Source organism: Crocodylus porosus, unplaced genomic scaffold (assembly GCF_001723895.1).
Source record: "Crocodylus porosus isolate Cpor-Errol unplaced genomic scaffold, CroPor_comp1, whole genome shotgun sequence".
In the NCBI taxonomy this organism is placed as follows: domain Eukaryota; kingdom Metazoa; phylum Chordata; order Crocodylia; family Crocodylidae; genus Crocodylus; species Crocodylus porosus.
The window spans coordinates 46,003,271-46,028,425 of record NW_017728886.1 but is presented as its reverse complement, the minus strand read 5'-3'; the positions used below and the strand labels follow the sequence as shown (position 1 = coordinate 46,028,425).

Here is a 25,155-nt window from a genome sequence, read left to right as displayed (position 1 = left end):
GACTTCCTGCCCTTTGGGCAGGGGGCTGGACTCGATGATCTCCCGAGGTCCCTTCCAGCCCTAATGTCTATGAAATCTATGAAATCACAGTACTGGCAGTGATATACCACTTTATTATATCTTCAACTATATGTCGATACGTAGGTGTCAACCTTGTTATTTTTACTAGTAAATAAAGCACACCTTTCCAAATAAATTATCCTCACCACCACCACCACCGCCTATCTCAAAACAAACTTCTTCAAACTTGTATGCTTTTGTTGTGAATTTTGTTGCTTTTAAAAAAAGAAAAACCATGGATAAAACACTGACACACTGACTAGATCCAAGCATAATATAGCAAGGTGACATTCAATCGCTCTCATGTGCTATTAATGAATTTTAATCCCAACTAGCGAAATACCTCTGAAACAAGTCTTAAATCAAAGACTTGAAACTGCAGATCTAAAAGTTTGCTCAATGTCCATTAGTGACCTGAATCACAATTTAAATTAGTGCATTTTACACTTTCTTTCTAGAATATCTTAAAAGTGCAGCTACACCCTGTTTTTCCAGTCTGAATACTCAAACCCCAGAAATACCTAAAATTCATATGGGGTCCAATAATCAATACTTCAGCTCAAACTGATTTTTACAAAGCATGGTGGAATTTGAGAATCCTTTCATAATAATCAGAATTGACCTGTATTCTATACACCACTTTTAGGGACTTTTTTATTAGAGAAATAAAAAGGGTTGAATTAAGAATTACCATTCAAAATTGCCAGACGTGTAGTTAAAGCCAATAAATAAGACTTTAACTTGCACAGATACTACTGTCTTAGCATTAAAAAAAACCCTATGAATACAGAAAAAAAGTAGAAGCATCTTTTCTTCAAAACAAAAATCCATAGAAAATATTTCAATAGTTGCAATCTTCAATACAGTCGTCCTTTGCATTTAATGAGTAGTGATGATGAATCAATCCCCAGCAAGACTCAAGTATTTTCTCAACAGCCTTCAAATATCTATTTGAAAAGAGAAAAACTTCCACCAAACACTTTGTGATGCTGGCTCACATTGAATGGAAGTCCCAAGGACAGGTCAGCATTCTGCTGAAAATCTCCGTGAAGAATGCTTTGAATTTCAGCAAAGCTTCTGCAAGTGTGTCTGGAATGAACTGCTTCAGCCCACTTATAGGCATATTCCAGCAACACCTGGCTCTATGATGCACATCAAATCTATTAACACATCAAACTGCTGATTTGATAGCAATTTCATTTTCCCAGCATAGAGGAGTCATGAGAAACTTGTGCTGGAGGTATGTGTTTAGGTTGTGAAAGACATTAACAAAGTCCAAATTTGAAGTTCTAATGCTTTATGTCTGGACAATCTCTGCTGGCACAAGATTCCCTGTTGTATCCAACTGCATACACTTACATGAACATGCAGAAACTGGGCACTCGGTGTGGTCCCTGGATGAAAAACAAAATTGGGAATTATATGACTGTGAATGGGTTTGTTGTTTCACTGTTGTATTTCCTAAGATGAAGTGTTCATCGCAGATTTACAGCACAGATCAACAGCAAACATACTGTGCAAGTAGTAATAAAGAATGCGTAAAATGGCAACTCAAGCAGATGCATAATAAAAATTTTAATTTATGCAGGGGAATTCAGGATGGTATGACAAACTGGGCTCAAACAGCTCCATAATAAGTACTAATAACAGAGGGGTAAGAGGTCATCTGGGAGATATGACCCTATATGATACATAATACGGAGCGAAATTTGCTCATTGTGTCTGGCATGGAAGACTTTATGCAACATAAAGTATCTTGAAATGCAACACAAATCAACTCAGAAGCTTATCCTACCCAACATACTGTATCAGGATTCAACTCCTGTCACAACACAACCTGAGACTATATAGAAAGGCAAAAACTTAGCCTTGTGTATCACAAGGTAAAAATAAAATTAGGCAGAAAAATCTAAAACCAACACTAAGGCAAAGAGTAATAAATGGCTTCTCGATCACCATAACTATCATAGCCTTTGCTTCAATTTTAAAACTCTTCAGTTTGGCAGACTGTTTCCTGAGGTTGAAAGTTTCCCCCTCCCCTAGAATACCCCTGAAAGTAGCTTTGTTCCCCATGGGTATTCTCAGTTTCTATGTCCGCTATCATGATAGTTCTCTCCAAACTTTTCCAGAAAGAACCCACAAATAGCACAACTTGTTCAAAGACAGCCATGGAAAAGAGAAAGACAGTTCAGTTTTACATCAATTTCTTAACATGGTCTGGCTTTCATGACAGAGGAGCTAGCAGATATTACTGGGTATAGTGTCTGGGAATCAGACACTGCTGATTACTCCAAATCTCTTTTGTGTTGTCTTAAGAAGAACTGGGTCTATTGACTAATACATACATTTTATGCAAAAGCCAGCATTAATACATTATTAAGTTAGATGCAGAGTTAAGGTTAAAATCTCAAACTTTAGCTTTGCTCCTCTCTGCATGTGCCTTAAATTATATTTGATATAAAATATTTAAAAAAGAAATAAAACATCTTACATAAGAGTACAGCCAAGGAGGCACATGCTACGTGGCACAATATACATCAATTAAAAGAAGTTAAAATATTGTAATTTTGTAGTTTACCTGAACCAGCTGAGCATGTGTCCAGCATGCCCACCATGCCTACAGTTGTGGCACCAAGTAAACCAGTTGTTGAACTGGGCTAATTTCTTGTCCTTGCTAAGGTCCACCTTTTCATCAGATTTGGAACCTCCTAGATATAGACAAGACATTTTCATTCATTACATTTTATTCTTCCACACTGGTACTTTACATGCTCTGTTAGCATGCATAAGCCGAAACAAACTTGATTTAGAAAGATAAATCAAATGATAAACTTGTATAAATGATAAACTTATATAGAAAAAAAGACAGCATCATGAGAAAATAAATGAAAGGTATTTAATCCATTATTCTGTGCCTAAAGCTTTAGCATCTCTCCCCCACATGATATTTTTTAATTAAGCCTATAACTTTTTGGTGTTACTGGTTGTGAATTTTACACAACTTTGAGACAGCCAGATAACAGGATTTGTAAAATTTCTTCCTTAAATAGCCTGTGGAAGCATGCATGCAAGCAACACATTTTTATTCTATGAGTCACTTAAACAAATAGGGAATCAGCAAAATGACTAAGTGGAAGGGTAAAACAGGCAACAGAAGTACAGTGGTTAAACTACTGTTTTAGCTCCTACAATCACAGTGACCTCAGGATGCATATTAATCATACATAAATATATAATACAAATCTCTTTCAATACAGCTGTATTTTCTATTTTATTTAGTTTATTCCAAGTTTCAAGCATGATCTGCTTTCCTAGACTGCTACTTCAGATCCTCATACTAATAAGCAACATCACTGTAAGCTGCAGAATGAAAACAATTTCACAAAAAAGTTACAGATACACTAGTGAAATAAGCAGGAGAGATGTGTGCATTTATAGCAACACAATATCATATTCCATAGCCTTATCACAACACTGAGCTATAAACCCAGTTACTGACTTTTATAGCATTTGGCAGTAAGACTGACAAATGCTATAGACATCAAATAAACCTCATTTATTTGCTAATTAGCTGTAGAAATTTTTCCAAAACCATTGTACTGTTACACAGAAGAGAGAAGAGGAATGAAATAAACTCAGACTTTAAATTCCTATATGCACATCATTTTCTATACAAGCACTACATTTCAATTTTCAAGATATGAATCAATTTTCACAATGTCTCCCATGGATAAATTGTCTAGGGCAGTGGCTCTCAACATTTTTTGACTCAAAGAACTCCTTGGAAGATGCCAGCTCTGAGTTTTTACTTGTTTTATTACCTTTCAAAAATAATAGAGCAATTCTTCCATTGCAAAGTACTCAGAAAGACTGCAACAGGTCAGGATATTTTTGACACTATGGATTTCTATTTGACATCATGTGTAGGTATTTGCACACCTAACAATACTGATATTGTGTTTAAAAGGATCTCATGGCACTACAGAGTGCAGTTACACCCTGGTTGAGAATAACTGCCTTAGGGCAGGGCTTGGTAGCATATAGCCCATAGGCCAGATCCCATCTGTGGAGGTGAAGGGTTTTGCTTATGCTTGTGACCATACAAGGGCTGGGCAGCTTCCAGCTGAGCTTGTGCTGCTGCCACTTTTCTCCACCCTCCCGGCTCTAGTCCAATGTGGATTGGATAGTTCTGGTGGCAAGTCAGCAGTGGGGCCTTTGCCTGCACCAAGAAGCTGGGAGCTGCGCCCACACCATCATCACTGTTCCCAACTCCCCACTCTCCATCTGTGGGGCAGATGCAATGTTCAACCAGTGGAGAGCTGTGCTGGAGGCTGCCCATACCACATCCAAGGGAAAGGTAGAGCAGGGGCCTGAGGGAAGCAGCAGTGGCATGGGCACAGCTTCTAGCTGGTGGGGAGCTAAGCTGGAATCAGGTACCTGTAAGTTGTGTTCATGCTGCTGCCACTTCTTCCTGCTCCTCTCACCCTTTTGAGTATAGCAGATGCAGGTTGCAGCTGCCCAGACCTGATGCAGCTCCTCATCAGCTGGAATCTGCATCCATGCTGCTGCAGCTGGGGAGCTGGAAGCAGCAGTGCAAGTGTAGCTCTCACACAGATGACTTTGGTGGGGGCCCAGGGAATGCACCTCACCCACAGCACATTATGTGCCACTGAAGCCATCCAGCCTGCAGCTTGTTAAAGGTTGTTGGTCCCTGCTCCAGGGTATAGGCAATAATCCACCTAAGCTAACTGGGAATAAAATGCTACAGGAAGTATTTGGGCTTGGGCATCTAAGCAGATAATCTGGCCCGAGGTGCCTTCTTCCACAAAGATCCTTACCCACCTATCTTTTCCTGGAATTTTGTCCCTAAGCACAACATTTTCACAGCCCAGAAAAAAAAAAAAAGAAGGACCCCTAGTACAGACATACCTCGGAGATATTGCAGGTTCGGTTCCAGACCACCCCAATAAAGCGAATATCGCAATAAAGCGAGTCACATGCATTTTTTGGTTTCCCAGTGCATATAACAGTTATGTTTACACTATACTGTAGTCTATTAAGTGTGCAATAGCAGTATGTCTAAAAAACAATGTACATACCTTAATTAAAAAATACTTTATTGCTAAAAAATGCTAACCATCTGAGCCGAATGGCACCGATGGAAAAATGGCGCCAATAGACTTGCTCGACGCAGGGTTGCCACAAACCTTCAATTTGTAAAAGCACAATATCTGCAAAGCGCAATAAAGCGAAGCACAATAAAACGAGGTATGCCTGTACACAGGGATGCGAGTAACTTGGGTTCAAGTACCTGTTCTGGGCTGATTTGGAGAGGCACTGTCCCACAGCCCAGAGCAAGAGATACCCTCCACTCCCTGTTATGTCAGAGGTCTTTTGGGCAGGATGCATCTAGTTTAGGTGTGCTCTAAGTATACCTACAGAATCAGGCCCTGGTAACAAGAGAGGCTGCCTAGCCTGGGAAATCTGCTTTGCAGGTCTCTGGGGCTTCAGCTACACAGACTCATTTGCTGCAGGCCCCATACCCTGCTCAGGTCGTCTCTGATCGGTTGCCAGCAGTACTTAAAATGATGGACCTAAACATAGGCACCAACTTTTATTTTTGCCTGGGGGAGGGGGAGGGGAAGCTAAGATGATAGACATATGGAAAGTTTTACACATTTCAGGTGACAGTCCTCTTCCCAAGGGGGGCCAGGGCCCTCAGACCTCCATGTATTTGGCACCTCTGGACTTAAACACCTAAAAAAAGAGGCAATTAAATTTCTTGGTAACTTGGGAATCTGGGCCTACATTGCCACACTTCAATGAAGAAGTACAAAAATATATATGCACCTTCTTTTTTGATATATTTTCCCTTCTCAGATCAGTTTTAATCACAGCTGTAGTATTTCTTCATCCTACACTTGTAGATTTGTTAGCAATAATGAATTGCTAGTATTTTATTATTTCAGAAAAAGATGCCTATGCAAGCTGTAACTCCTGGAGAAGACTCAAAATGGTAAAACCTGATTGTAGACAGCCAAGTTATACAAGGGCTCCAGGACAGTGCCTAAGCCCTGGAGAGGGATGAGTTTTAAGCAATGTTTTTCCCTGTAGTTTTTCCTATTAGCAAACTTGAATTAATCCTGCTCAGCATGAATGCTATTTATTTATTTTATGAATGGTATAGGGAACCTAGACAATCAAGCTGGGGTAATGGATTCCACTAGGTGGAAGGTGCCTATAGATGTCAAAATGTACTGCCCTGTGTGGCCCAAGACCTTTTGAGAATCTAATCTTTGGTACTTCATTAGTACCGAAGAACTAAATAACAATATTTTGATATCTGACAGCATATATAATTATCGCATTCCATACAACTCCTTTAACCCACCTATGGAAATCTGGAAAAACTGTTACATTAGAAACAAAAACATTTGCAACAGAATGTCTTTTAACAGGGGCTATTAATGCTACTTTTAATTGGTACTGATTTTGATATTAAAAATATTTCTTAAAATTATTCCATACCTGGACAACTGGAAACTGGTGTGCCCATATTTATAAGGCAAAGTGCACAGCGAGGAAGAGGTTTGCGACAACCGGGACAGCTAGTAACCTTTGACTTGGTGGGTGAGCCACTCACACCATATTGACTAAAACCCCGCCCTTGATGAGGTATGGCTGAACAGCTGTAAGATATTGATTTCCCACAGAAATTGCAACTCACAAACACCTACAGCAATTAAGTACAGAACAAAAGCCAAAATTAATTAGATAATATTGATAAGGGACAACAGAAAAAATCCAGTCTCAGCATTCACACACAAATAAATCATCACAACAAAAAAGCCTAACATCTTATCTACAACAGAAAGTTAGGCTAAATAAAGATAGTCAAAAAGCCTGAGGCTGAATTGATTCAGTCTTTGCAGGTTAGCTTAAGCTGCAAAGACTGAATGAAAAGCAAAGGAACAGACATTCAACTTTTGATTCAGGAAACTCAGCCACATGCCTGCAGTGGCTCAAGCCAGAAGCCAGGTGGCACTAGAGCACAGCATTCTGGTACAGCCAGCATGGGTTTTGTGTGTTCACTTTCTCTTCCTGGTGCCCTCACGGTCTCTGGAATTTGCAGTCCAGACTCACAGCAGCAGGACTCTTTAGGCTTACTCATCAATTTCTCTTCTCACTTCCAGATGCCTCTGCGATTTATAGGCCCAAGGGACAGCCAGCACCCAGTAAGCAGGGCAGGGCAGCTCTGTACTCAGGGAAAGGGAAGTTTAAACCCCCTCTCTGGCCCCAGCCTCCAGAAGGGGTTTGCTTGGGGGGGGGGGTATAAGAGGGTAGTGAGCCACCCAGGGAGGCCAGTGAGCTAGCCCTCACTGGTCCAGCTAGGGAGCAAAGGGGCAGGGCCAGCCCTGCTCTCTGGAGCAAACAGCACAGTCCAACCCACGGCTGCAAAATGCTGGGATGTCGGTGGACTGTGATTTAACTTGAACTAGGAAGGGGTCTGGGACAGAAGTTTTATACACTGGTTTGACCCAAATCAGTTAAGTCTGATACTACATTCAACCAGTTTATGTTACATTCTACCAGTTAACCAGCTTCAGCCATTTTTAAATTGGTTTATGTGCACTGAACTTCTATTTTGTTACAGGTTTAAACTAGTCTCTGATCACTTAAACCTGTTTCTGTGTAACTTCTGTCCCTAGTCTTTCAGAACTGGGGTTTCAAAGAAATAGTGTATATTTTTGTAAACCTGAAATATGTATCTTGTAGGACTTCCCTTTCCTATTCTTAGCATAATGGGAATCTTAAAACAATGTCTATAGCCAATTATGTCTTAAGGAAACCTGGTGATTTATCATCAAACACAAATGTTTAGCTACACACACTTTACACAATACAGAGAAATTCAGGATTTTTTTCATAAATATCTGTCACTGTTCAACTATCTGTTCAGAATGAGATGGGTGTTGAGGTAAGTATACTGATAATTTTTTTTATTATTCTTTTCAGTAAAGAATGAAACAATCTGCCTTCCTTTTAGAGAGTGCTGAAGATCAAACACACTGGAAGGCATGCTTCAAAAGTTTTAGAAAAGAGTGAAACAGTTCTAATAATTGGAGGGAAGAGAGCCTACTTTAAGAAAAAAACTTGGCAAATGTTTTATAAAGAAATTGTCATATTTTTCTATCATCTAATATGATAAAAAATTACCATCTTGATGGTTAATCTCCCCCAAATTACTGTTTTCCCTCCTTCTCATGCCAATTACTTTTAGAAGGTATTTATGGCTACATTGCAGGTTGGTCCTAAAACTAGGTCTCCCTTTTGCAAAATTTGTACTGATGGAGGCTAAGGTGCAGTTAACAAGAACAGGTAACTTATTATGTTAAAGGTACATGTCTCCTTTCTGTGTGCATTAGCTAGAACTGATCACAATATTGAAAAATGTTATATACATACCTGGGCTAAAGGTTTTGAACTGGGATCCAGCTTACTCCTATGAATATCAAACTCTGCTCGTTTATGCCAGAACCTCCAAGCATCCAACAAATTTCTGTAGTTCTCAATCCAGTATTGAACCCTCTCATCCTTAAGCACATCTGATGGGGAACCCTAAATTATGGGGAAAAATCCCAACACACACACAGAGAGCAAGTTTATACAATTATTTGTATACCAAAAGTACTACAATGCAATATAACCTTAAACAAAAAATTCAAGATTGTCTATTGTCTTAGTTTAGATTAGAAACCATCTTAAAGATGGAAAAAAATGAGTAAATATAAATGGTCAGTTTTCAGGCTGGAAAGATATAAACAGCAGAGCCCCAAGGGATCTGTGTTGAGACCACTGCTGTTTAACATATTCATAAATGATCTGGAAAAGGGGGTGAATTGCAAGATGACAAAATTATCCAAAATAGTAAAGTCCAAGGCAGACTGTGAGACACAGGAGAAAGGTCTGGGACATTTCAGCGAATGGGAAACTAAATGGCAAAAGCAATTCAACACAGAAAAGTGTAAAGTGATGCACCTGGGCAAAAATAACCTGAAATCTACCTATATTATGATGGGCTCTACATTAGCTGCTACCACACAGGAAAAAGATCCAGGAGTCACTGTGGACTGGTTGCAAAAAACATCAACTCAGTGCTCAGCAGCCATCAAGAGGCAAACAAAATGTTAGGGATTATTAAGAAGGGAATTGTTAGAACTGAAAGTATCATTATGTCCTTTTATAAATCCATGATGTGTTCACACCTTGAATAACTACATCCAGTTCTGGCCCCACACTTTAGAACAGGATACAGAAGAACTAGAGAACGTATAGAGGAGAGTAATAAGGTTGATTAGTGGTATGGAGGGGTTTCCAGATGAGAGACTATTTAGAAAACAGACACTTGAGGGGAGACACGATAAAGATTTACAAAATGCTAAACTGCAAAGAGATTTACACTCTCTCTCACAATACAAAAGTAGGGGTCACAAAATAAAACCAGTAGGTAATAAGTTCAAAACCAACAAGACGTTCTTTTTTACAGAGTGCGTTATTTAAAGCCTGGAACTCATGGCCACCAGATACTGTGAAAGCTGACAGTTTGACCAGATTCCAAGAAACAACTGGACAAATTCCTGGAGGAAAAGGGCATCAGTAGCTGTTGAGCAGAGGAGTTAGGGACACAGCCTCTGAATTAGAACATCCAAGACTTTAGATGCTGGAGGCTGCAAGTAAGAGAGGAAGAATGGAAAAAACCCTGATCATACCCAGTTCACACTCTGCTACTGTCTGACACAGGTTACTGGGCAAGATGGACCTATGGTCTGACCCCATAAATGGCAATTCTTATATTCTTATGTTATTTAATAAAATCTAAAACCAATTTCCAGACATGAATTCTGCACATGAAGTACCCATTCAGTGACTGAAGTATCTTCTTGCCCTATGAAGTTACTATACAATATTAGTATTCTGTCCCACCATTTGTGAGAACATTTTAATTCATAGTCTATATAACCAGCCATGGCAAATCAAAGTATGCTTTAGCATTTGCATGCACATGCCACATTATGAAAATATTGATATGATCCCCACTAATGGAAGCTTACATTTTAAGTAAAGACAGCAAAAAGGACATTGAAGTAGTACATCAGGCAAAGGGGAGAGGTATGTTAAACAAGGTATAAAAGCACAGGTTTTTCAAATGGTTCTTGAGGTAATAAACAATAAAACCATATTTCCATTTTGCACATTGTTATGTGATAGCAGAACATGGGAAAAGGGGATGTGAGAAAGGATCTGAAGGGGGCTGGGAGCCAGCATAGCACACAGCCCTCCCACCCCCCAAAGGACACTATAAATGTGGAAGTAAGCCTACAAGGGGGCATGTAATGAGATGACTAAACGCAGTAAGTCATAATCCTGGTAGGTCTTGAAAACTGCATTAATATCTCTCCTAATGCTTACATCTATTGATCAGGCTGAAAATGCCCATACTGTAACGTCCCCCATTCCACTGGCTCATTTTCCCAAAAGAGCTTTACAAGTCTTTTAAAATTTAGGGGAAGAACCTATCTATCTATGGGTAGGCATGAACAATAGTGAGTGGTAGCAATGGCAACTCTGCCAGCAAGGTCTAGAGCAGGGGTGGGCAATTATTTCAGATAGAGGGTCACTCAAGTTTTGGTGAGCTGTTGAGAGCTGCACGTTAAATCTTTCAGAATATATCATTTTAACAAATTACAGCTAAAAACCCCACATGCTAAAAATCAAATATTAGAATATATTTTATTTAAAAAAATGATTTTTGTCCTGATTTATGTTTTTGAGAGTAGTGTATATAGAGGCAATTGCATAATAACTCAAAACAGTCTTCATAGATTTAATAGATTTCATAGAAATTATGGGCTAGAAGGGACCTTGCAAGATCATCGACTCCAGCTCCCCTGTCATAGGCAGGAAGTCTTCTGGGGTCAAATGATCCCAATAAGATAAACATCTAAACATTTCTGAATGAGTCCAGAGTAGGTGCTTGCACCACCCCTGGGGCCAGTCTGTTCCAGACCCTGGACACTTGGACTATAAAGAAGTTTTTCTTTATGTCCAGTCTAAATCAACCTTTCAGAAGTTTGTGGCCATTAGACCTTGTTATCCCTTGGAGGGCCCTGGTGAACAACTGTTTTCCCAGATCCTAGCGTACACCCCTTGTATACTTATAGGCTGCCACCAAGTCTCCCCTGAGCCCTATGGGGCCGAAGAGTCCCATACAAGAGTCTTACTCTTGTACAGTGTGTGTGGGGTAGGTGGGTGTGTGTGTGTATGGGGGGGAGGAGGGGCTGCCCATGCCCTAAGTCCTGGGAGCCAGCTGGGAGTAGGTGGAGGGGCAGGAGGCAAGGGGCATGTGCAGCAGAGGTAGCCCAGGTGGTACAGGTGCAATCTGTTTCCTCACCTGCAGTTGCACCTGTGGCACTCCACAGTGGACTGAGGCCTGCCCTCTCCTGCTCAGGGCAGCCCACACCACATACCTACCTGTACCCACCAGACAGTACCGCCCCCAGTCACTGTGCACACCTTCCCGGTGAGGCTGCTACTGCAGGTGCCCAGTTAATATTCAGTTCACCTCAACTTCAGTGGCTCCTCCTCCCTCTGCTGCACTGCTCAGGGAAGCCATAGGATGTGTGCTAGACACCACAGCCAGGAGGGGGAAACTGCAGCCAGGCAGCTGCTGTCCCAGTATGCGGGGTTCCAGCTCCAACTCCCAGCTGCCTTTCATCCACCTGCAGGTGGCTGCTCACTGCATCAGGTGGGTGAAGTGGTTGGAAAGCAGCCAGGAACTAGAGCTGGAGCCCCACATGTTGGGCCAGGAGCCACTTGGTTGTAATTCCCCACCTCCTCTGGCTGGGCATTTGTCCTCATGGCTTCCATGCGTACCTGCTTCCAGGAACAGTGCAGGAGGAGGATCTGCTGGAAGCAGGTGGAGCTAACCAGTACCTGGATAGCTGCAGCCTCACCGAGAGCTGCTCCACTGGGAAGCTGTGCACACTGGCTGGGATGGTACCATCTGGCAGGTGTGTGGGGGGAGTGTGGCACGGGCTGTCCTGGGTGGGAGCAGGCAGGGCTCAGCTCCATGCGAAGCGCTGTGGGGCAGCCAGGCAGGATCCAATCAATTGGTGGGCACCTGCCCACAGGCCGAATTCAATCGGTTGGTGAGCTGGATCTGGCCTGTGGACCATATTTTGCCACCCTTTGTCTAGTAACAACTATAAAATAATTTCAGTGCTGATATAAATTGCTTTGAAGCAGGAAAGACACTGAGAATTTAAACACAGTGCCAAACTCAGATTTTGCCTGAGAGCTATATCATCATCAGACAACAGATGGTACATGTCTAAGCTAATGGAAAGGAAAAGGATCATTTCATCCCTTTTCCCTTCTTCTTCCCAGGAAATCTTTACAGTCTGGACAGTACAGTAAGGCCATCTGCCAGCTGAAGCCTTGATGCTGCATAAACAAGAAATAGCACAGAGCTTTATTTTCATACTATGGGAACTTTTCTGTTCGTCTTACAAGATTTTATGCCCACAGTACTGAAGAAAATAGACGCAGTTTTCCAATACATAATAGAGTAATCTGGAACTACTTCAGAGAGATGCACTAACCTGCAACATACAATAGCTTGCTGTCTGAACATCCCCAGTTCTATCAACATAGCTTTCCATTAGGTCTACTCCATCTTTTGTCAGTCCTGTTAATAGGATTCCCTCCAGATTCCCAGCATCTTTCATTTCATTTGTCAGCTTCTCAATAAATCTATTCAACTGAGGAAGAAAAAGATATTAACTCAGTTTTCTGTTCATACTCTTCTAACATGAAGAGTTTTGCTTCTGGCAGCACCTCAATATTTTGATGAAGTTTTCCCCCAGATGAAGTTTTTCAACTAAAAGTTGGAATTTATGCAGAAAAAGTTAGTGTAAAATACAGATACATCCACTTCAATGAAGTAAAATCAAAATCCTGGTCGACATACTCAATATTTCCTGAAATAGTGAGAAAAAAACCAATAAGCCTCTATGTAGGTTCTGATTCAGTAATTTAAAAAAATCCTTTCCTACTGTTGATACAACCTACTTTATTTCCAAAATTGTATTTCATTTGAATCAATCCACAATATAAGTGTTTCCATCTATTTATGAAGAAAAGCTTTCAAAAGACTATGAATCTTAGCTGTTGGTTTCCAAATGTGTTTTGTTGTGGTACGACAGCAAACATTTTATGTAGTTTAAAAAGATTAGTTTCTATTACACATGGATATTTAACTTAGATTTTCCTCAAAAATAGTTGGATGAAATAAAGACCTTACCTAAGTTTGTGAAATCAAAATAGCCTTCTTTTTTGCAATCTTAATCAGGTACACAAGCCAGAGAAAGAAGGAAACAAGACAACTACAAGATAAACCATGGAAAATCAATTCTGTGTACTTTGACCCAGTCCTAGCACATGACTCCATGCAAACTAAACCCTAATGCACTGAATGGGTAACCACCTAGACATAATTAGTGCATTATTGAAGTTTTTAATCATAAGATTCTAGTAAAAACATAGTGTTTTTCCAATAAAGATAACATAAAGATCTTATGATCTCATATTTCAAAATCAAGATCTCCAATATTTGGTTATCAACAAATATTTCTCCTAAAGTAGGTTATCCTGTTATGTTATGACATAGACACCATATTTTCTCAAATCCAAGAGAAGGTTCCCTCCCCCTCAGTCAGTATGGGGGGAAATGCCCCTTATCCTGAATTTGAGTACAAGACAAAGGAGGCAGAGAAGGAGGGCAAGCAGGTGCTAAAGCTCTGGCTTCAGCCCCAACCTGGGTTTGGAGCCACAGCTGCAGCCTCTGCCACCCCCATTTTAATAACACAGTTTAGTTTATTTCTTATTATTTTCAGGAAAATTACAAAATGAAGTGAGTCACTACTTCCACTATTCACCTTCAGCATTTTCTATAAAGATTTCCAACTAAATCATACAGAATGGCATACCAGGTCGTACCAACATTCAAAATACAGACTTACCTGAGCATCACTGAGGAACTTACAAGCAAATGCCACTCTGTCTCTTACTGCTACATTATTTTCATACTATGATGAAAAACAATAAAGAAAAATATGCTATATCAAAAGCGGAAGTTTCCAAGACATTCTTTTCAAAATCAGAATACTGTCTTATTTTATATATAATATTGTATATTTGACATAATGCAAGTAAATGTTGTGTTTACATGCTGACATGAACTATTTCAAGTTCCAGGTGCTATTTTAATACTGTAGGTTTAACAATCAAAGCAAGACTGTCACAGCCAGGGTATTCTACCATAACATCCGAAAAGCCCAACTCACTAAATCACACTTTGATCTATTGAAGACTGGCAAATCACAGAGCACCAATTCATAGTCAGCATAAACGGCCAAAATTACCACCATGGAACCAGCGAGGGGAGGGGAGGAGGACCAGGTAATTGAGAAATACAGACAAGTGAGAAAAAGGAGGCAGAGGAAAATAACAGATGGGATGGAGTAACGAAGTGAAAAACAAGAATCAACAGTACAATTGATACTTAGTCTCTTTTGAACAAGACATTAAAATACATAATTTTCAAAATAATTTGTTACATTGTTTATTACTTGTACTACTGGTAGTAGATCATAGAAAACTAAGGTTGGAAGGGACCTCAGGAGGTCATTTAGTTCAACCCCCTGTTCAAAGCAGGACCATCCCCAACTAGATCATCCCAGTCAAGGCTTTGTCTATCCAGGTCTTAAAAGCCTCCAAGGATGCAGAGTCCACAACCTCTCTGGGTTCCTGTTTCAATGCTTCATTACCCTACTCATGAGAAAGTTTTTCCTAACATTTAACCTAAACTTTCCTTTGCTGCAATTTGAGACCACTGCTTCTTGTTCTGTCATCTGCCATCACTGAGAACAGTCTAGCTCCATCCTCTTTGGGACCACCCTTCAGGCAGATCAAGGCTACAATTACCCCCTCTCCCCGCCCTCCTGGTCTTCCCTTCTCCAGACTAAATAAGCCCAGTTCTCTCAACCAGTCCTCTAAGGCACGTGTCCCAGCCCCCTAACCATTTCTGCTGCCCTCCAATTTGGCCACATCCTTTCTGTAGTGAGGGACCCACAGCTGGACACAGAACTCCAGATGTGGCCTTACTGGTGCCAAAAAGAGGGGAATAATTACTTCCCTTGATCTGCTGGCAACACCCCTACTAATGCAACCTAGTATGCTATCAGTGTTCTTTGCAACAAGGGTGTTCGCTCATGTTCAGCTTCTTGTCCACTGTAACACCCAGGACCATTTTCTGCAGAGCTGCTGCTCAGCCAGTTGGTTCCCCAGCCTATACTGGTGTATGAGATTGTTCCATCCTATGTGTAGGACTTTGTACTTGTTCTTATTGAATCTCATGAGATTCTTTTTAGTTCAGTCCTCAATTTGTCGAGGTCTCTCTAAATCCTAGCCCTACCCCTCCAGCGTCTGCTACTCCACCCAGCTTGGTGTCACCTGCGAACTTGCTGAGGGTACACTCTCTCATCTTCAGTTGCTGATGGCCTCAACTGAGACCACTGAGACACAATGTGATGGGCACTATATATACAAAGCAGGAAAGTACTCCTGCATCAGACAGATTACCATGGAAACGGACAGCTTTTTTTAACTACTGGTATATGCACATACGCTTCATTAGCTTATTGTTTTGCTCTTTCACACAGACTAAAAGCCCAACTTAGAAATAACAGTTACAGATTAACTTGTAGGAGAGGCAAGGAGTTTTTGGGAGTGATTTTTTTTATTGGACCAGCAACACAAGAGAGAATCAAGACAGTGACACCCAGAACACCAACATCATTAACTTATTACAACATTCCCTATTCCACTCTAAAATATCTGTACTCTCCGAAGGCTTGACAGCTGATCCAACAGAAGATTTCACCCTGAAAAAACCCCTTGCATATTTTCTCAACCATAGCAGCTATAAGATCACCCTAACACACAGAGATTTCCTTGTACTTCATGAAAAAATAAACCCATAAACTTAGTTTAAGGTCATTCTGTCTCTGGACCTATATTACCACATATTGTCAAAACAGTTGTACAGAAAATAATTTAATATATGTAATACATGTTTATAACAAAGTAAATTTTTTATAAAATAAAATGGTTACAGAGAAAACAGATATTTCAAATATATTTGGTGATCTGAAGTCTGTCAAGACAAGAGAATTTGCTTTCTACTTTTTTTTTCCTTCAGGCTCATTTTGTTGTGCATCTGAGATATCCCCTCTCCTTAAAAACCCTACTCTCATTCTTGTATCAATAAATAATTCTCATCAATATTGTCAAAACAGGGAAGAGTATTTGGTCAGATCTCTTTTTGGTGGAAATCCTTATGTGTTTCTATGATGTAAGGAAAACAAACCTTGAGACTATTTACATTTCCACCTCTTCAATTTAGAAAATTACTATGTGTTTATCATCTTTTCCTTCAGTTTGTTTACCTCAATTTACTTTCTCTTTGCTAATTCATTTGAGTGTTTTTAGCTTAATGTGATGTGTTTGCTTTATTCTATTTTAATGTCCATAAATATCAGAACTTTTAAAAAAAAATAATCATTAGGAGGCTGCAACCAGCATTAGGAGGAAACCAATGATAAATCCTAATCTGAATAAATGCAAAAGTTTATATAAGATCCTCTGTAATCATTTAAAATACATTTAAATTACATTCAAGGACAAAAGTTAAAAAAAGATAGCTTTTAAAGTTCAAAAGTTTGCTTAAGTTAAAAGGTTGCTTACCAAAACTCCATCGTATGAACCAGCCTCACTTGTCAGAAAAGCAAACATAGCACACAAGTAGGGGTTGTTTAACTGCAGTCTTAAAGTGCTGCACATTTCTCTCCAAAGGGAGTTCTTCTCATCTGTATAGCCTGACAAGGCCATTGCTACTACATTGAGGTTCAGATCACCTGAGCATTAGAAACAACCAATAAAGCACAGTGATTAAGATTTAAGAATATTGTCTTCCGTTTCCAAAAAGGGATGTTGATTTAAAAAAAATACAAAATACAACTGAAAACATCAGTTTGAGGTGAGTTCATCTGAATGAGTAATCCATAAAAGCATTATGTTTGAATACTCAGGGATAGGACCTCAGCCAAAGTGCAAGAACTTGTACAAACATAGTCCTGTACTCATTAACTATACCAGTTCTATGAAAATGTATCTTAATTTGCTACTTTAAATCATTCTGCTCAGGTAGACTAGTGGCTCAGAAATCCATATGACACAACAACTACCATTTCACAGTTTTGAAACCGGTTGTAATTAGTCATTGTTAAGTCTGATCAAATACGGATGGATGCCTGTTTTGTATAAATACGGCATGGGTTATTGTCTAACAGTGATACAGTATGAAAATCTGTGTATCCAAACCACCTCCTAACTGCTGTCAGAAAAAACATCACTGTAAGTGTGAAATAATAACTTAAGCAAATATACCATGATTAATGATGATCAAAATCATAATTTATATTTGCAAGATGACAAAGTTAAGCCTGCATTTAACTACGATTTTGAGTATACAGACAAACCCAGCAAGGGCAAAGAGTCTATTTCACCTACCCCATTATTAAATACATTTTTGTTCTGTACTGGAATAAAAAATACACTTCTGAACATTTTCATGGTACAGCATTATAATCTCACCACCTCTTTCTAGATGGAAAAAGTGAAGTTTTCCATTTACCTCACTCCCTCTGGTCAGAAGCAAGTGACCAGAATCCATCCTGGATCTCTGAAAATTGTTCAAGCTGAAGAAACAGCACATCTCGACTAAAATGCATTTCGTCCAAAATATTTAAAAAATCCTCCCTAGTCAACAGTCTGCAAATACCAATTGTGCAACTTCAGACTTCTGCTAGGAGCTCTGTACAAGGACAGCCCCGTGAAAACAGTGGTACTCTGTATCAGCTTGGGGAATCACTTAGGCACAGCACTCTGTGAGAATCAGGACCACAACATGCAGTTATTAAAGGGAGCCCCCCCAAATACACCAGGTTTTGACTTTCTGTGCATTTAAAATCTTTTCTGCATAATGTAATGATTTTCTTCTAGTGATTTTTTTTTTACTGAAGGTGATCCTGCCGCCGCCATACTCCCAGAACTCAACATGCTGTGGTGCCACCAGTGAGACCTGTGGCATGGGGCTCCCGCCACTGCCGCTAGGTCCCAGCAGCTCAGTGACTCCCTTGCCCCACCCATCCAAATGCTTGTTCAAATGAAACATTTTGCTGCATCCTGATCATCAATGGATTTTTGCTACCTCAGTGGCACAGGGGGAGAGAAGGTTACCAGAACACATGGGGGGAAAAAAAAAAAAGGAAACTCATTCCCTTTCTATAATATCAAACTAAAATACAGTCTTACAAAAGACCATTCATCTTGAGATTTTACCAGATATGATCCCTTCTGAGACACTAGGAGGTACTAGTTTAATACATAAGAAATTCTAATTGTACATAGTAGGGCATTAGTACAATTCTAAAAAGAGCAAGGGATGGAGACCAATGACTTAATTAAAAGAAAGGAATCAGAGACAAGAATCCAAGTACTAGCAGAAGGTCTAATCCAATGTTTCCCAACCTGTATGCCATGACACAAAAGCATGCAGTCAGAAATGAACATGTGTGCTGCAGAATTTTGCCATGGCAATAAGCTACAATAGGTACGAGGATGGGGAATGCCTTAACAGGTGTTCCACAAAAATTTTTTAATGTAACCATGCCTTGGGCTGGAAAAGGTTGGCAAGCACTGGTCTAATCCAACCCTTACTTTAACTTAGCAAATTTTGTATGAAGCCCACTGATATCCAAAGATGTTACCATGGCAATGAAAAATGATCTTGTAGCATGGCAGAAAGCTTCCCCCCACCAAAAGTGAAGATATTATATAACAGTATATACCTTTTCCTGAAGAAGCTCCTTTATTTAATATCTGTATTGCTCGCCGTATATCCAAGTTGAAAAGTGCTACTGCAGCAGCTCGCTCCCAGTCTCCTTCTTGTTCCAAAGAATTTAGGAAGGGTTCCACATCCAAAGCTGTGCCCTTCTTTATCCATCCACAGAGCTGCAGGGCCAAGGATCTTTCCTCACTTAGGTACTGAATAATATCTGCCTGCCTATCAGATCCACTCCGACTATGCCTGAGGTTCTCTGTTGTTCCTGAAAACAAACACAATGTAAATTATTTGACATACTTATGAATTGGAAAACATAATCTTTAAATTCACTGAAAAATTACAAAACTGAACTTTGTAACAAACTTAACGCAATGTTCATTTTTGAGAAAGAAAAATCAAACTTAAAATGATAATTAAACAGCACCTATCTTATTACTAGCTCTACTATTACTATTTTCAGCAGCTAAACATGTACAGAATCTTCCAAAACAAAAACATCTAATCTTAGTTCCAACAGACTAAATTAGACAGAAAATCAGGTGACAGAAAAGATGGAGACAATGAAGAGTAGGCACTTATTCAGCTGAATAAGTGCATGGCACAGAGAGGGTAATTTTACACATTACACACACATGTTCAGTACTTCTGTTTACATTATGTTGTTACACAAATGGAGACAAACACAAAGTCAGTTTAGCTATCACTACAGCCTCGTGTAGGAAAAATATATTGTAACAAGTTATGGGAAAATAATAGTTTAAGACTACATTTACACAGAATAAAAACGTTTGAAATGAATCTTTGTGACTTTTCAAGCAATCTCGCTTAGCTTTCAAAATAAGACATATCTGGCAATAGTACTCAAAATACAAGTTTAGTCCAGTATGGTTTCTCTAAGAGCCAACTAGAAACTATTTATGTAGAAAGTTGATGCACAAGCAGAGGTATAGAGCAGGGATTCATGAATGAATTACTCCAAGGCATGTACTTACAGCATATCAGCTGCTCTGATATGTATTCTCATATTCCACAGTAATTGAAAACTACCACATTGCACATTATGCCTCAGTGAAACATGATCCAAAGTGAACTCCAACAACTTAATAATTTTCAAATGACAACAAAAACCAGATGTCTCCCCAAAAAAAAAAAAAAAAAAAAAAGTTTTTGTAGATGTGCTACAATGTAATTGTTATTAAGACACAATGTTCTTACCCAAAGATGACTTCACAATTGATTTGATGCCTGCGTAAACTAAGGGGCCTTTGTTCCCTGAAAGTTTCTGATCCATATCTTCAGTATACTGCTTCATAAGTATTTTCAGATATAGGAAATATGAAAAAGCCTTAAAGTTTAATTACAGGGAAAAAAGCCCCAATTGTTCAGCTTTAGATTTTATTAGAATAATCTTTCCACAACAAATATCATACTAATGCAGCAATGCCAAATGCATCTGACCACCTGGGCCTGACCCAACATGCAAGGCCAGTCCATAGGCCTGCATCATTTGATTCCCCACAGGAACTGTAGCAATTAACAGTGCCATCACTCCACTGCTGCCAAATATCTGGACCCACAGAGAGTTTTTGCAGGCCAAATGCCACAACTCTGAGAGCTGGATCTGGTCCATGGGCTATATCTTGGTCACCCCTGCACTATTTGTACACTGAAAGCAATATGCCAACCATGGCGGTAACTTTTAACAAACTGACGTAACATACAGAATTCTGTTACTCTGGATTACTATTGAACAAAGTTTCCTTATCTACTAATTGTTTATAGGTTAACCAGGACCAGCTCAGACTGTGGGGTTCTGAGTCACAGTCCCCTCTAAAATGGAGAGCTGTACGGTGCACAGAAATGACAATTCATACTATGTTAAGGAAAGGTGATGGAGAAAGAGACCAGCCCACTATTCACTGAAAAGGAATGAATGGAACACCACCCAACTGGTTATCTAACATCCAGGCATTTTCAAAGACCACAAGATTACAAACATAGCAACACACAGTTGTTTTTGGGAGCAGCTAGTTTTGAAGAACTTCACATGAGAGACAAACCCTTACTTTAGGTTTAGTATTATAACAGTATTACTGTGCTAGTGTATTTCCTCATTTAGACAAACCTTTAATGAAAGTAAGCAGGACAAGGAATATCCAGTTTCCTTTCTATTCTGCCAAAGTGATAGTTAAAAATATGACACTAAATGGACTACAGTTTCCATTTAAAAGATTATCTAACCATCTAAAAAATAGGCAGCATTCAGGGTACATTTTTGATCACTAAATATTTAGTACTTGTAGATTTTTCATCTTCAAAGTCCCTTTCAAATATCAGAGTTATCACAACTCAAGCTGAGGAACTGACATCACCAACAGCAATGGAAGAGTTACTAAATACAATTAAAGAAAAAAAGACAGTATAAACTAAACAAACGCTATTCTGATTATGCACATAGGTAAGCATATTTTGAGGTATTCCCAGATGGTTAAGGAGACAGACCTTAAAACATACATCCTCCAATAATTTTTTCCTATCTGCCTGAAAAGTAGAATTTTTGATTCCCTGCATTTCCAGCGTTCATAGAGTATTGCAGTGTCCCACACTATTTAGACTTCACACTATTTAGACTTTATGCTCTTTATGTATTTAATATACAACATAAATAGTTTACAGAGAGACTTGAAGGCTCCTTTGCAATTCCCTCCCTTTTCTATAATTGTTTACATCTGAAAGGATATAATGCAGAGTGTACCAAAGCGACTTCAGCTGAGGATCTTCATTTCCAGCTAGAAGATGATTTCTCCAGACCTGCTCAGTATCAAGGCCATACCTAGATAAAGCTCTCAGACGCATTTTGGTGGCTATATCTTTTTCTAAAGAACTAGCCTTTCCTTCCTCTGTGCATTCATACAAGTGTCGGCCACACGCCCACATTAAGGAAGTTACTGGACTCCATGCCAAAGAAATCCTTTCAAAGACAGTGAAGTCAGACATCGCTCTGTTGGGAGTAACAACTACCATTCGATTTTGACTTGTAGGATGCCATGCAAAGGAAGCAATGTAATTGTCACAGGGCTGCACACTTCTTTCAATGATTGTAGGTTCTGTTTCATCTCCAATAGGTGTGGGAGTATGCTGCATGTCATACAATCTAATGATGTTACTATCCCTGGTTAAAGTAGCTAGGAGTCCAGTTCTTGTTGGACACCATGCTACTTTTGTTAGGGGCTTTGGTTGCTCTGTTAGGGTCAAAACAGGTTTTTCAAATTTTCTGAGGTCCCATATGGCAACCTGGCCTTCATAGAAGGAAGCCACACGATCATGGAAATATGGGTCTACAGTTACTCCCTGGACAGCCTTAGTATTTACAAACATCTTTTGGCTTGTGTTCCTAAGGTCAAAGATAGCCAGGTTTCGGTGCATTCCAGCTAAAAGAAGCTTCTGATCCCGTGGAAGCCAACAAAGAGAAAGACAAGCGTCATTCTGTCCCAATTCATAAAGTGGCTTTGTGACTACCAGCCCTGCTTCAGTATCACCAGCTGAAAGTCTTACTTTCTCTGTGGCAACTGCAGTCTCTGGAGTATATTTGCTACTGATATCCCAAATCAGTACTGAAAAGTCAGCCCGGTGTTTATCTAGACCAGCAGCAAGCCAGTTACTGTCCAGTGGATTCCATGCTAGGGTATTACATTGTCGGGCATGTTTTGGGACAAATTCTTTGCCTATCAAGTCTTTGGATTTTGAGTTGTGATCCTGTCCAAGGCTGGTAAGAACAACTCTGCCATTGGCCTGTCCAACAGCTAGGAGACATTCGGGATCGTATTTAGGATACCAAGCCACACATTTCATGTACGGTGTGTCTGAGTTTATTGATAGCAATGTAGCTGTAGTTTCTTCTGACAATCGCAAGGATCCTGCTTTGGGTTCTGAACTCACAGCGGACTCAATGAGGTAGAGACTCAGTTCAGAATCACATACAACAAATCGATCAACATGGTGTGGAGCCCACAGAATATCAGGCTTGGAGCCGCTCATGCTTGCTGGACAATCAGCAGACCAGACTCAGTAGTGAAGGGAAAAGTCAAGTGACATCCATTGACAGGAATACTGTGAACAAAGGAATTTGTAACAGTGTTAGAAAATATAGACTCCTTCAACTGTCTAAAGCATCTTAAGAGGCCAGGACAAGTAGGACACAGTTTAGAGTTCTTTCTAATGCAAAGATTTAGAAATGTATGTTAGAGATAAATGGCAAAAGGTCTCCTGACATCACCTCAAGGCCCCATCTTCAACCTTGCCCTGCCTGCTATTGACATATATCTCCTGGGGTGAGGGGAGAGGAATAATCCATCTATTCAACCTTGAATTGAAAAGGAGCCTCACCACTTGTACAACCTCTCTCATATTACTTTCTTGTGTTTCTGTAAGAGACATGACACCAGAAACATTGTCCGGTTCATCTATCAAGGCTCTCCCAGCACACATACAAAATACTCCCAAAGTGCGGGACAGCAAGAGGATCAGTTCAAGCCTTAGTACAGTGCCAGGGCAGGGACAGGCAACTGCGCTGGTTTCATCAGCGCAGAGCAGCTAGAAGATAACTGAGCAGGGTCCTTAATACGATCTGGAGACTCGCCTCCCCCGAATAGCCCTGGCTTGGCCATGGGGCCATCGCACTTAGCACGAGACGCCGGCACCGAGCGCACGTTTTGCTGCAGTTTCGCGCGGCCTCAGTGTAACCGGCGACAAGGCCTCTCGCCTGGTCTAGGTGCAGGTCCAGGCGGCGCTCGGCCTCGCTGCTCGGCCGTGCCCGTGCTCCGCTCCCTCACGGTAACCTCGGCAGAGACGCACCCGAGGACACCCCCGGCGCCAAGCAGGGCCGGCAGGAGGCCGCGGGGACGGTGACAAGGGGCGGCCAGGCGGGGAAGCCTGGAGCCCGGCCCGCAGCGCACTCACCCTGCTCCCACCGGGCCCCGCAGCGCCGCGAAGCGAACGACAGACACCCTCAGCTACTTCCGGCTTGGGGCCGGAGGACAAACCCACTACTACTTCCGGACCGAGGGGAAGAGGAAATCCAATCTCCCCCTTCCGCCTCCGGGTTTGGAGAGTGGGGAAGAGGAAGCCTGTGTTAGTTCCGGCTTCGGGGGAGGAGTGGGGCTTGCAGAGTTTTTTGACCTCATTTCCGGGGGGCGGGGCAGGCCCTGTGACTGAGCCACGGGCGGGTGCCTCGGGGCTTCGGGCGTGTTACGCGCTCGGGGCCTGGAGCGAGGAAGTGGCTCCTAGCAGGAGCGGGCTGCGCTCCGTGCCCTGGGAATGGAGGGCTATTGCTCGCTCCGTGCCCGAGCGGCTGAGCTGTCCCTGTCCCGCTGCGGGGCGCGTAGGACCCGGCCTGGTCCTGGCTCCTAACAACATCTTGGGAAAAGCAAGCCCACTTAAGTCGGAGAAAGATAATAGACAGGAGAGGGGTCCCCTGCTGCACTGTCTGACGGTGGTTGGCCACCTACAGATACAGGGTTTTCCCTGGTAGTCCTCACTTTCCTGGTCACGGGCTCTGTCCTTTTTTTGCTTCCGGCTGTGCAGGATGGGCGACTCCTTTTCTTAGTTGTAGATAACCTAGTAGCCCTCCACTGTGCTGGCTCGTTTCCTTGGGAAACTCATTGTCAAGCTGAATCTGCAGTGGCGCTGGCCCAGGTTGAGTATCCCAAGTACTGCGCCTAGCAGGGTCAACAGCTGCCCTTCGAAACCTCTTTCTCTCCACTGAAAAAACTCCCACTTCATTCACAGAGAGTCCTTTGCTTTCAAGCAATGGCTCTGCGCCATCAAAATACTGTTGAAAAGCACTAAACAAAACATTGACAAAATCCAGATGGCTACGTGTCATCTGTAGGAAAATAAACTGAAAATGTTTCCTTCATGAAGGAGGCATTTTAAAGTGACAGGCAGGAAAAATGTCTGGGCTCTTGGCAAGAGAGTTTGTCACAGGCTTGCTCCATTAATTTTGTTACATAGCCCAAAAAAGGGGGGGGCATCCAGAAAACAAAGCATGTCCTGTGTAAAAATTATGT

General features: G+C 40.9%; 1 protein-coding gene across 1 annotated transcript; it reads right to left on the bottom strand.

The window, feature by feature from the left end:
• Window positions 1–84: 84 nt before the first annotated feature.
• Window positions 85–24,149, bottom strand: MIOS (meiosis regulator for oocyte development). The gene is made up of 11 exons (XM_019533760.1): window positions 24,047–24,149; window positions 21,829–23,197; window positions 20,303–20,401; window positions 19,092–19,349; window positions 16,927–17,096; window positions 14,142–14,207; window positions 12,723–12,881; window positions 8,527–8,679; window positions 6,589–6,793; window positions 2,639–2,768; window positions 85–1,454 (listed from the first exon to the last, which is right to left on the bottom strand). The coding sequence occupies exons 2-11, from the start codon at window positions 23,123–23,125 to the stop codon at window positions 1,358–1,360; spliced, it is 2,634 nt and encodes an 877-aa protein (XP_019389305.1). The 5' UTR covers window positions 23,126–23,197; window positions 24,047–24,149; the 3' UTR covers window positions 85–1,357.
• Between the last annotated feature and the right edge of the window lie 1,006 nt (window positions 24,150–25,155).